We start from the raw sequence: 13261 nt of genomic DNA, 5'->3' as shown, positions 1-13261 counted from the left end.
TCCTCTGCTGTCCCCTTCTCCTTTTGCCTTCGATCTTTCCCAGCATCAGGGTCTTTTCCAGTGACTTTTTTCTTCACATTAGGTGGCCAAAATTTTGAGTTTGAGCTTCAGTATCTGTCCTTCTAATGAGCACTCAGGTTTGATTTCCTTTAGGATGGACTGATTTGACCTCCTTGCAGTCCAGGGGACTCGTAAGAGTCTTCTCCAGCACCACAGTTCGAAAGCATCAATTCTTCAGCACTCAGCCTTCCTTACAGTCCAGCTCTCACAGCCATACGTTGCTACTGGGAAAACCATAGCTTTGATTATACGAACCTTTGTCGGCAAGGTGATGTCTCTGCTTCTTACTATGCTGTCTAAGTTTGCCATAGCTTTCCTCCCAAGGAGCAAGCATCTTTTAATTTCATGGCTACAGTCACCGTCTGCGGTGATCTTGGAGCCCAAGAAACTAAAATCTGTCACTGCTTCCATTTCTTCCCCTTCTATATGCCAGGAAGTGATGGGGCCAGATGCCATGATCTTAGTTTTTTTTTAATGTTGAGTTTCAAACCAGCTTTTGCACTCTCCTCTTTCACCCCCAACAAGAGGCTCTTCAGATCCTCTTCGCTTTCTGCCATTAGGGTGGTATCGTCTGCATATCTGAGGTTGTTGATCATTCTCCCGGCAATCTTAATTCCGACCTGTGATTCATCCAACCCGGCATTTCCCATGATGTACTCTGCATATAAGTTAAATAAGCAGGGCGACAATATACAGCCTTCTCGTACTCCTTTCCCAATTTTGAACCAATCGGTTGTTCCATGTCCGGTTCTTACTGTTGCTTCTTGACCCTCGTACAGGTTTCTCAGGAGACAGGTAAGGTGGTCTGGTACTCCCATCTCTTTCAGAATTTGCCACAGTTTGTTGTGATCCACACAATCAAAGGCTTTAGCATACTCAATGAAGCAGAAATAGATGTTTTTCTGGAATTCTCTTGCTTTCTCCATGATGCAGTGAATGTTGGCGATTTGATCTCTAGTTCCTCTGCCTCTTCGAAACCCAGCTTGTACTTCTGGTAGTTCTCGGTTCACATACTGCTGAAGCCTAGCTTGTAGGATTTTGAGCATCACCTTGCTGGCATGTGAAATGAGCGCAATTGTACAGTTGTTTGAACACTCTTTGGTATTGCCCTTCTTTGGAATTGGAATGTAAACTGACCTTTTCCCGTATTGTGGCCACTGTTGAGTGTTCCAAATGTGTTGGCATATTGAGTGCAGCACTTTAACAGCATCATCTTTTAGGATCTTAAATAGCTCAGCTCGAATACTGTCATCTCCGCTAGCTTTGTTGTTAGCAATGCTTCCTAAGGCCCACTTGACTTCACTCTCGAGGATGTCCGGCTCAAGTTCAGTGACCGCACTATCATGGCTATCAGGGACATTAAGATCTTTCCTGTATAGTTCTTCTGTGTATTCTTTCCACCTCTTCTTAATCTCATCTGCTTCTGTTAGGTCCCTGCCTTCTTTGTCCTTTATCATGCCCGTCTTTGCACAAAACGCTCCCTTGAGATCTCTGATTTTCTTGAAGAGATCTCTAGTCTTTCCCATTCTGTTGTTTTCCTCCATTTCTCTGCATTGTTCATTTAAGAAGGCCTTCTTGTCTCTCCTTGCTATTCTCTGGAACTCTGCATTCAGTTGGATATATCTTCCCCTTTCTCCCTTGCTTTTTGCTTCCCTTCTTTCCTCAGCTACTTGTAAAGCCTCCCCAGACAGCCACTTTGCTTTCTTGCATTTCTTTTTCTTTGGGATGGATTGAGTTGCTGCCTCCTGAACAATGTTACGGACCTCCGTCCATAGTTCCTCAGGCACTCTGTCTATCAGGTCTAATCCCTTAAATCTATTCGTCACCTCCACTGTATATTCATAAGGGATATGATTGAGGTCATACCTGAATGGTTTAGTGGTTTTCCCTATGTTCTTCAATTTCAGCCGAAATTTTGCAAGAAGCAGCTCATGATCTGAGCCACAGTCAGCTCCAGGTCTTTTTACTGACTGTATAGAGCTTCTGCATCTTTGGCTGCAAAGTACATAATCAATCTGATTTCGATATTGACCATCTGCTGATATCTTTGGCCCAGCTTTGGCCCAGCCACTTCACTCTTTCTGGCGCTACTTGGAAGTACCCTCTGCTCTTCCCCAGTAGTATATTGGACACCTTCCGACCTGAGGGGCTCCTCTTCCGGCGTCATCTCTTTTAGCCTTGTGATACGTTCCATGGGGTTTTCTTGGCAAGAATACTGGAGTGGGTTGCCATTTCCTTCTCCAGTGGACCACATTTTGTCAGAACTCTCTGCCATGACCTGTCCGTCTTGGGTGGCCCTGCACGACATAGCTTATGGCTTCACTGAGTTACGCCAGCCCCTTCGCCACAACAAGGCAGTGATCCATGAAGGTTACAAAATACCTGTTCCTGGTGATGAAAACTGCTAGAACTGGTTTATTGACATGGATCGACAATGCTACTGAATTGTTGGACTTTCCTTGGGGGCGTAGCCTTGGGGACTGTCAGGATGAGCACCTGCACTTTTAACATTGACCATTACTCCACTGTAAACAAGCCAGCAGAAAAGGAAACCTCCTCTCCCGTGCAGGAAACAGATGGGCCTAGAAAGGAAGTGGATTTTATCTGTGTTAGAGATGAGAATGAACAAGGGGCACGATGGCTCAGTTCCTGACAGGGACATGTGCATGAAAGAGATGTTTACGTGTAAGAACAGAGATCTAATCCTTGGATAACTGTCACTGCTTAGAGTTACAAGAGGAGGCAGATCTACAAACTCTCTATCCATTTCATTACCCAGATCTTTGCAATGTGGTATCATGTTCTTCCCCTTCCTGGATCACTGCCTGTCGTGGCGAAGGGGCTTGCGTAACTCAGTGAAGCCATAAGCTATGCCGTGCAGGGCCACCCAAGATGGACAGGTCATGGCACAGAGTTCTGACAAAATGTGGTCCACTGGAGAAGGAAATGGCAACCCACTCCAGTATTCTTGCCAAGAAAACCCCATGGAACGTATCACAAGGCTAAAAGAGATGACGCCGGAAGATGAGCCCCTCAGGTCGGAAGGTGTCCAATATACTACTGGGAAAGAGCAGAGGGTACTTCCAAGTAGTGCCAGAAAGAGTGAAGCGGCTGGGCCAAAGCCAAAAGGACACTCAGCTGTGGATGTGTCTGGTGGTGAAAAGAAAATCCGATGCTGTAAAGAACAATATTGTTGAGGAACCTGGAATGTCAGATCAATGAATCAAGGTAAGCTGGAGGTGGTCAAACATGAGATGGCAAGACTGAACATCGACATCTTGGGAATCAGCGAACTAAAATGGACAGGCATGGGTGAATTTAATTCAGGTGAGCATCATATCTACTCCTGTGGGCAAGAATCCCTTAGAAGAAATGGAGTAGCACTCATAGTCAACAAAAGGATGGGAAAAGCAGTACTGGGGTACAATCTCAAAAACGATAGAATGATTTCAGTACGAATCCAAGGCAAACCATTCAGCATCACAGTAATTCAAGTCTATGCCCCAACCACTGAGGCCGAAGAAGCTGAGGTTGATCGGTTCTATGAAGACCTACAACACCTTCTAGAACTAACACCCAAAAAAGATGTCCTCTTCATCATAGGGGATTGGAATGCTAAAGTAGGAAGTCAAGAAATCACCGGGATAACAGGCAAGCATGGCCTTGGTGTACAAAATGAAGCAGGACAAAGGCTAATAGAGATTTTCCAAGAGAACACGCTGATCATAGCAAACACTCTTTTCCAACAGAACAAGAGGCGACTCTACACATGGACATCACCAGATGGTCAATATCGAAATCAGATTGATTATGTCCTTTGCAGACAAAGATGGAGAAGCTCTATACAGTCAGTAAAAACAAGACCTGGAGCTGACTGTGGCTCAGATCATGAGCTTCTTGTTGCAAAATTGAAGAACGTAGGGAAAACCACAAAACCATTCAGGTATGACCCCAATCATATCCCTTATGAATATACAGTGGAGGTGACAAATAGATTTAAGGGAATAGACCTGATAGACAGAGTGCCTGAGGAACTATGGATGGAGGTCCGTAACATTGTTCAGGAGGCAGCAACTCAATCCATCCCAAAGAAAAAGAAATGCAAGAAAGCAAAGTGGCTGTCTGATGAGGCTTTACAAGTAGCTGAGGAAAGAAGGGAAGCGAAAAGCAAGGGAGAAAGGGGAAGATATATCCAACTGAATGCAGAATTCCAGAGAATAGCAAGGAGAGACAAGAAGGCCTTCTTAAATGAACAATGCAAAGAAATGGAGGAAAACAACAGAATGGGAAAGACTAGAGATCTCTTCAAGAAAATCGGAGATCTCAAGGGAACGTTTTGTGCAAAGACGGGCATGATAAAGGACAAAGAAGGCAGGGACCTAACAGAAGCAGATGAGATTAAGAGGAGGTGGAAAGAATACACAGAAGAACTATACAGGAAAGATCTTAATGTCCCTGATAGCCATGATAGTGCGGTCACTGAACTTGAGCCGGACATCCTAGAGAGTGAAGTCATGTGGGCCTTAGGAAGCATTAGTAACAACAAAGCTAGCGGAGATGACAGTATTCCAGCTGAGCTATTTAAGATCCTAAAAGATGATGCTGTTAAAGTGCAGCACTCAATATGCCAACACATTTGGAACACTCAACAGTGGCCGCAAGACGGGAAAAGGTCAGTTTACATTCCAATTCCAAAGAAGAGCAACACCAAAGAGTGTTCAAACTACCGCACAATTGCGCTCATTTCACATGCCAGCAAGGTGATGCTCAAAATCCTACAAGCTAGGCTTCAGCAGTATGCGAACCGAGAACTACCGGAAGTACAAGCTGGGTTTCGAAGAGGCAGAGGAACTAGAGATCAAATCGCCAACATTCGCTGGATCATGGAGAAAGCAAGCGAATGCCAGAAAAACGTCTATTTCTGCTTCATTGACTATGCTAAAGCCTTGGATTGTGTGGATCACAACAAACTGTGGCAAATTCTGAAAGAGATGGGAGTACCAGACCACCTTACCTGTCTCCTGAGAAACCTGTACAAGGGTCAAGAAGCAACAGTAAGAACCAGATGTGGAACAACCGATTGGTTCAAAATTGGGAAAGGAGTACGAGAAGGCTGTATATTGTCACCGTGCTTATTTAACTTATATGCAGAGTACATCATGAGAAACGCCGGGTTGGATGAATCACAGGTCGGAATTAAGATTGCCGGGAGAATTATCAACAACCTCCGATACGCAGACGATACCACCGTAATGGCAGAAAGCGAAGAGGATCTAAAGAGCCTCTTGTTGAGGGTGAAAGAGGAGAGTGCAAAAGCTGGTTTGAAACTCAACATTAAAAAAAACGAAGATCATGGCATCTGGCCCCATCACTTCTTGGCATATAGAAGGGGAAGAAATGGAAGCTGTGACAGATTTTATTTTCTTGGGCTCCAAGATCACCGCAGACGGTGACTGTAGCCATGAAATTAAAAGATGCTTGCTCCTTGGGAGGAAAGCTATGGCAAACCTAGACAGCATAGTAAGAAGCAGAGACATCACCTTGCCGACAAAGGTCCGTCTAATCAAAGCTATGGTTTTCCCAGTAGTAACGTATGGCTGTGAGAGCTGGACTATAAGGAAGGCTGAGTGCCGAAGAATGGATGCTTTCAAACTGTGGTGCTGGAGAAGACTCTTACGAGTCCCCTGGACTGCAAGGAGGTCAAATCAGTCCATCCTAAAGGAAATCAACCTGGAGCGCTCATTGGAAGGACAGATACTGAAGCTGAAGCTCAAATATTTTGGCCACCTAACGCGAAGAGAAAACTCTCTGGAAAAGACCCTGATACTGGGAAAGAGCGAAGGCAACAGGAGAAGGGGACGGCAGAGGATGAGATGGCTAGATAGCATCACCGATGCAATGAATATGAACTTGAGCACGCTCCGGGAGAGAGCGCAGGACAGGAAGGCCTGGCGTGCTATGGCCCATGGGGTCACGAAGAGTCGGACACAACTGAACGACTGAACAACAATCATGTTCTTGCCAGCAGAGGGCAGCAACAGTTGCCATCAAACACCTTTCGAAGAACAATGCCCTGAAACTGGAATATTGAACCTACAAACGTCACTCACTTCTTGCTTCGCAGCTGTGTCCAGAATCTGCACCAGACTGCAGTCTTTTGGTGAGACCCAATTTCTAAACTGAGAGACCAGGTTTCATCATGGTCAGGAAATCTCATTCTCTGAGCTGGAAGGCCCAGTGCCTGTAATTTTCTCTCTTCCCCAACCCCGTTACTTCACGTCACTGCTAGGAAGGGCTGCACAGCTGCTAAAGCACTGCACATGGATTGGAAATGTACACAGTGCCACATGGTGGGGAGGATTAATTTAGCTTGGGAGTTAGCCCCATTGGCCTCTGGGATTTCCTTGCATAAGATTGGGCCACCCATAAGTGAAATGAAAAACTCTTTATGATTGGTCTTCGCTGGCAAGGATTGCCACATGATTTTGCAAGGGTTGCCACATTAGCTCTTCCTTTATTTTGGTGCCAGGCATTTTAACTCAAATCAACCATTTAAACCAAGTTTCAGTCTGGCTCTCATACAACAGCTAAAGCAGCCTTCCCCAGCCTTGGGTAAGGCTGTGCTAGAGGCAAACGAAATATATCCTGGAAGGATGTATTTATTATACGTCTGCCTCTGAACCTATTGTATGTGCACTCAGGGTGGCTTAAAATTTTTTCAATCCCCTCTAATGCATTCTAGGAAATGGGCATGGATAGCTAGAGAAAACCGTTGGGAATGTGGCATATACTGGGTGAAACCCTTGTGCCCTGTAGACAGCACTGTACCTGGACTGGCACTAGATCTCCAAGGCCTCCGGCAGGTCTCTCTCTGCCCTGCTATCAGAGACACTTGCACTGTGGATGCCAGAGATCTTCTACAGGCAAAGTGCACGCTCAGCCACGCAGCCAGGCCCTCCCCTTGTGGTGAACAAAGATGTTGGCTCCCAAGGGGGAAAAGCACCAAACCTGTTCCCCCACAGCCCATGGGGCACCAGGTGGTTTCCTTTGTCCAGTTATCCTTTCTTAGAAACCCAGCCCTGCATGGGCGTGTTGTGTACTAGGTGCCTCTAGGCACGAAAGAGACGGAGGGAGGAAAGCAAGCTAAGGCAAGTCCCAGAGAACAGGAGGTCCTGTTCCCCAAAGGCTTGTTTTTCGTGTAGCTCAGAGTCCTGCATTTCTTTGTTTGGAGCACGGACTGGCGAATGCCCAGGTGCTGCACCCACGCTGCTATTCAGCTCAAGCATCAGCAGGTTGTAAAAGGCAGGTTGGCGGCTTGCCCTGCGCTCAGCTCAGGCCCAGCGCAGCCTGTAACGGATGGGTGCCCTCGCTTTGCTCATTGGGAGTGGTTTGGTTCTTTCAAGAGCCCCAGGTGCCCTGAGTAGGAGAGTCACCCACGGCAGGTCTAACCACACCGGGATAGACGCTGTTGCTGGTTGCAGTGCTCCTTTCCTGAGGTGAGGAACATACAGAATGCCCAAGCCGGTGAGCTGATGTAACAATAGGGAGCAAAGGCAGCCCCCGGCCGCAGAAGCTACAGCTGGAGCCACTGTGGTCAAGCAAGAAGGTTGGAAGAACACAGAACTAGGGAGCAAGCTCAGCGGCAGAGCGCCTGCTTTGCCTGCAGACAGCCACAGAGCGCGGCTCTGGCATCTCTAGCTAAGAAAGGATCAGGCAGCAACAGGCAAAGCGGGAGCCCCTTTGCTGGCTGAGCCTCTGAGGAGACGACACAGGGCTACACGCAATGGCCATCTGGCCTGGCACAAGGCAGCTTCCCATCACAGGGTTACTGGTGTTGTAGCTCTCAGCCACACCAATCTGCACAGAATCTGGCACAGGATACCATGAAGGGAAATTATACGTGGCCACTTTCTGCAGGGAAAGTGGCAGATGAATGATAAACATTCATGAAGAAAACACAAAACACTCATGTGCTTCCAGTCACTGGTTTTATTCTGCATGATGCGGCAACTGGACATTTTGCCGGAGGTGGCCATTTCAGTGTAAAGGGAGTGTTGCAACTGCATCCCACCTTTGTTGCTGTACACCCACAATTCAGTCCCCACCACCACCACCCTGGGGTTGCCAACTAGCCCAGCCTGCTCCTGTGTCAGGAGCTTGACCCGTGGTGGAAGCTTCAACAGCATGGAAAGAAGCCGTCACCCGCTAACAGCTGTAGCCCAACCAGCTGCTGAAGTTGCCAGTCCTGCTCTTGTGCCTTGAACACAGGAGGTCTTGTAGGATTGCACTGCAGCCTCCCTGGGAAGGCAGTCCTCCTAGCAGCTGCTCCTAGGTGCACCAGACCCAAACTCAGGTGGTAAAGCTCTAGGACAGCATCCACACACAGAAAAAGACGCAGCCAGTGTGCATTCCCCACATGCATGAAACAGCTGAAGATGCAGTAATTGCATGTTCCCCTTCCCTCAGAACAGTTAGTGATGTATCGGTCTCCAGGTTAGGATCTAGCGACCCTCCATGCGCTAAATGGTCTTAGTGACTGCGAGTACCTTAATCAAGAGGTAGCAACTTTGCATTAACTATACCAGAGTTTAAAAAACAGAGTGCCCTTTTGCGCCTGCAGCTTCCAGTTTGAAGAACTGCCCAAAGCCTGGCTTTTAAAATGGCCAGCTTCATTCAGGAACTGTCATCTCCCATTAGGATATGTCATCTCCTATTAGGTAGATAATTGGCACTAAAACAAATCACATTTGTGCACACTTGTTTCAGTGTGCGAACTGTAGTCTAGTCACTGGCTTTTGAGAGGGTTCCAGAAGGGGAGTTTGGGGCCAAGGCTAAGGTGCTGATGGACCAGGAGAAAGATGAGCAGAGTGTATGCGTGCATAGGAGTCACCCTTTTATGATCAAAAGCCAGGGATGCCTACTTGCTGAAATTTTGGTGCAGAAATTGCAATTCCGCATCAAAAGCCACACCCTGCAACTTGCATAAAACACGCAAAAGAAAATGGCAGTGTTTCTCATGGTTTGCTTTGTGGTCTTTGCACCATTTTCATTTCCGCTTTGCTAGTCACGGGAGGGGGACAAGACCATGAATCCCCACACCTAGTGGCTGAAAAGCCTAGCCACCCCTCCAGCTCTTGAGATTTCAACAGCCATTCCTCACTTTCAAGTATATCATTGCAGGCATGAGGGCTAGAACCTTGTTCATGAAAGTCAAAATTCTTAGGAAGTTCAACGCACACTGCCGCACACTCCATGGGGTGCACACAGCCTCCAGTCCCTTTCCCAACTCAGATTCCTACACCTTCCTCTCTCTGTAACCACAGCTGTGCTTGCTTGATGCAAAGATCAGACCCCTGAAGCTCACACCTTCCAGGTTTGATGCAGCACAGCCTGTGCCCAAAACAGGCCCCTCTAAAGACGTCACTGCCACAGGAGCAGCCACCATTTCCTTCCCTCACCTGGAGTTCTGATCCCTGCAGATGTAATTGGCAGGTTGCCTTGGCGATGGTTGTCACGGGAACCTTTGGAACAAGCCTGCTTCACAATGCTCAAATGTATATTTAGAGAGATCCTGTTTCATGCCAATGGCCTCCACACTGCGGAAGAACATTTAAGCTGTTCTCCAGCAAAAGGGCGAGGAGCTCCGTTGGCATGAAGGGAGGGACACCAGGCCCCTAGCCAGCACTTTGCACACATTCGAACTACCAAGGCTGCGTGCGTATTCCCTGCATCTGGCAAAACTGCCATACAAGAGTTGAGCTTGACATCCCAGGCAGAATTGAGTGTTTGGAGGACAGTGACTTTCATGTTAAAAAGAGCAAGTTCCCAGTCCTCATTGCTGTATCGGTATCTCACAACCCCGAAAGGGTGTGTTTGTGTGTAAGTAAAACTTCCAGTGGTCAGGGCGCAGAATTGTGTTCTCAGACACCCCTGTCCTCCCACTGTGGCTAGCAACTGTATAATTATGCCTAATAAGCAAATACGCTTACATGTTTTATACAAATCCAGCTTTTACATAGTGCAGCTTTATGCTGTGGGGGAGTGGACCCAGCCTTGATTCCTTCCCCAACCATCACAAGAACTGCTCGGGAAGAAGGCCAGGGTGAGGTAGTGGCTGGAGGAGCAGAATTCTGTCAGAGATCAAGCCACTTTCAGACATTTGGCTCTGCCTAACTTCTTTTACGTTTTAGAAGGAAAACTAAAATAAGGGACCTGAGATTAAGCAGGCCTCTCACCATTAACATTTTAATCAAGTGACACATTCAACAGCAGAAGTCTTTTAAAGGAAGTGCTTTCGTACTGGAATGGTTTCCAAAGACATCATTAAAAAATAAAGGTCCCCTACTGTAGATGCTGTACTTAGACTTCTAAAATCACGTCCTCAGGGTCAGTTACCACCAAAATTGCCCATTGTGGTGGTTAGCCTTTATCTAGACCCCACGCGAAGTCCATCTCTTTGCTTTTTGACACAAAATCCTGCTAAGCTGTCCTGCAAAGCCAGACAGGAGACTCTGTGCCCAACTCATCTATAGGTTCTGAAGTACAAGATCCAAAGTCAGATTTAGCAGTTTTGAATTTTTAGAGGCTTCTTAAAAAAAAAAAAAAAAAGACTGCAAAACATCTCCACAGGAATGCTACAGATGGTTATGCACAGGCCATGAGCCCTTGCAGCCAGATTCCATCCTACACACTCTAAATGCGACGGACTATGAAGTAGATCTGGCAGGGTAGAATCCAACACATTTGGGGGATTCTCAGCTGCAAAGAGCCAAACAACCTTCCTAGTTCTCCTGGCTCAAGAGACCGCAGAGAACATGCACAACTTTCCGCTGTTCAGGGAACTGTTCACTGGTCAGAGAAGAATACAGGGCTGGTGGGTGTCTCCAACTGCCTGGTGCTGGTGAAACCCTATGACGCTGTGTGTTTACATGCACCCATATGCACGATTTGCTTAAGGCAGTGTAAGTTATCTGTGAGGATACAGCAAGAGCCTGGTCAGAAATCTGATCTGCTGAGGAGCCACCGTGAGGAGGAAAGCGGGCCCCGGTGGGTTGCCCCTGTATACACACACCTCTTGAGTAGGTGATTTCCTCCCTGCCACCTGAAATGTCTGTTGCAATGTATGCTAGAGCTTAGGGCAGGGCAGACCACGGTCTAAATTTGGTCCAGGAGTCACAGCCCCCTCTTGCAAGTCCAATGTCTGCCCAGCTGCAGCAGCACAAGACTCTGCAGGGGAACAGAGCCCAAGACTATCTCAGATTCTTAGAGTAAGAGCTGCTCCCATCTCTGCCCCCCAACCACCCAAATCCAATATGCAGAAATCATTCACACATTTAAGTTCCAGAAAGAAATTAAATTATATATCAGCTGGTGCAACTGGGAACTGCCACTTCAAGACAACCATGAAGTACCACCACATATGTGCATCCATGCCCAACCTAGGAGGGTGGGGGAAGAGGGACATGGGTTTTAAACACCTGATATAAGTTGGCTGCAATAGCAGTCATGGAAGTCCCAGAGGCACAACCGGGGACATGGATTCTAAGAGATGTGGGCAGTGTAAGAAGACGTGGAAGGGAAAAGTCTCTTCCCTACTCCGCCAAGTTACTGGTTTGCCAAGAGTTGTTTGCTGCCTGACAAGCCGTGCTTAAGATCTGGTATTCTGGAGGCATCTTCACAGAGACATTCTGGGTTTCAGATCTGACCCACGGAGCCTCCTCTCCACTGAAGCAACGAACAGGAGAACGGAAATAGGAGTGCAAAGGTAGCAGTGGGAAGGAGGGAGACAAAAAACGCTAGACATGGGGAAAACCTGGAGGCTCTTCTTTCTGCTTGCTTGGTCCAAAATATGTTGAAAATAAAATAAAAGTAGCAAAGACAGCTGAAGGTCCACAAGAGGGAAAGGAGCATTTAAGGCAACTCCAGGGAAGCTGCTGCGAATTGTTGTGTTGTGAATTAAAAACGTAGAGTTCAGCCTGGAAAGTTCAAAATTGAGTGCCCCTGAAAATATACACAGTGCCTTTTCTCCTGCCACTAAATAACTATAGCCACCATCACAACCCCTCTCCATGGAGGCCAAACTTTCTGGGTGAAAGGGAGCATTGACAGTCAGGATTGGGCCCCCAAGCACTTGTCATTTAACAGAAATGTTTTTAAGTTCAAAAGCACTGTGCGAAGAATGAGCAACTGGACATTAAAAGGTTGAAAGGGGTGTGCTTAGCAGGGTCTCAGTTGAAAAGTTCCCATTACCAAACCAACAGCCCCTTCTTATGAGAGATTCAAGTCTCAGAGGTCAGACCACATCCGAGTGCTGCCCTTAAAAACAACTCTAATGTTAACAAAAGGGGGGGAATCTCCCAAGAAGTCCACTCTCTTCTCTTCCTAGGAAGAGAATCCGCTGTTACATCACGGATTCTTTTTCATAAGAATTGATGCCTTCCAAGAGGGCAGAACTGTCTCTCTTGATCAGCAGGGACCCCTCCTCGAGCCTCACTCTGTCGCTACCATCCAGGGCATTCTTGACCTCCACCAGCTCTTCGGCCTCTGCCTTGCCCATTGTTTTTTCGGTGTACACCTGCAGGAGTCCTGCGCCAAAGGCATCACCCTCCACATTCAGGACAGTGCAGGTGCGGTCCCTGAAATGAGAGGAAAAGGAGCAATGACTGAGGCTGCCTGAGGAAGGAGGAGTGAGGCAGACCAGAGCAGGAAAAGGGAGCAGTTGGACTGGAGATGAGAGGGGAAGCACAGCCATTCCACCAACCCTGTTGACAGTCTGCCTAGTTATTTTCTCTTCCCTCCCCATCCCTTTTCCCTTGTGTGTTGCATCTTTTTCAATTGTAAGCCTGCAGAGAGGGACAGTCGTTTTTGCTTAGCTGATGTGGGAACCTTCTTTGGCTGAGAAGCAGGATAAAAAGTCTTTCTTTCTTTTCTTCCTTCCTTCCTTCATGTGTTCAAAGAAATCAACAATTACCCACATGAACAAAATGGAGCCTCCCTGAGTCTACCTTTGAGAACCAGATGCTGGGGACAACGGGAAGGCAGGGACTTTGGTGCGCTGCTTATGAACACAGAGGCATCTGGCTGACCTGCTGCTGGAAACAGGATGCTGAACTCGATGGGCCTTTTGTTGGATCCAGCAGAACTCTTGTGTTATGCTGTTTGCAGTTTCCCTCCCACAATAAAAAGAGGAAGTGCCCCACTC

General features: G+C 47.3%; 2 protein-coding genes across 2 annotated transcripts in view; one reads left to right on the top strand and one right to left on the bottom strand.

The window, feature by feature from the left end:
- Positions 1-13261, top strand: part of FKRP (fukutin related protein) — a 25981-nt gene extending 12720 nt beyond the window's left edge. Inside the window, exon 3 of the transcript XR_014784990.1 lies at positions 13017-13261. The gene's annotated coding sequence lies outside the window, so the exon portion shown is untranslated. The remainder of the gene's footprint in view (positions 1-13016) is intronic.
- The window catches only part of SLC1A5 (solute carrier family 1 member 5), a 29895-nt gene continuing 24666 nt past the window's right edge, over positions 8033-13261 (bottom strand). Inside the window, exon 8 of the mRNA XM_084814772.1 lies at positions 8033-12695. Coding sequence (XP_084670898.1) covers positions 12461-12695 — 235 coding nt within the window. The 3' untranslated portion in view covers positions 8033-12460. The remainder of the gene's footprint in view (positions 12696-13261) is intronic.

The sequence above is a fragment of the Heloderma suspectum genome, chromosome 10 (genome assembly GCF_057233095.1).
Source record: "Heloderma suspectum isolate Gila_16-S chromosome 10, 16-S_ref, whole genome shotgun sequence".
Classification (NCBI taxonomy): Eukaryota; Metazoa; Chordata; class Lepidosauria; order Squamata; family Helodermatidae; genus Heloderma; species Heloderma suspectum.
Note: the sequence above shows the minus strand (reverse complement) of the source record. Positions and strands in the feature narration are given on the sequence as shown.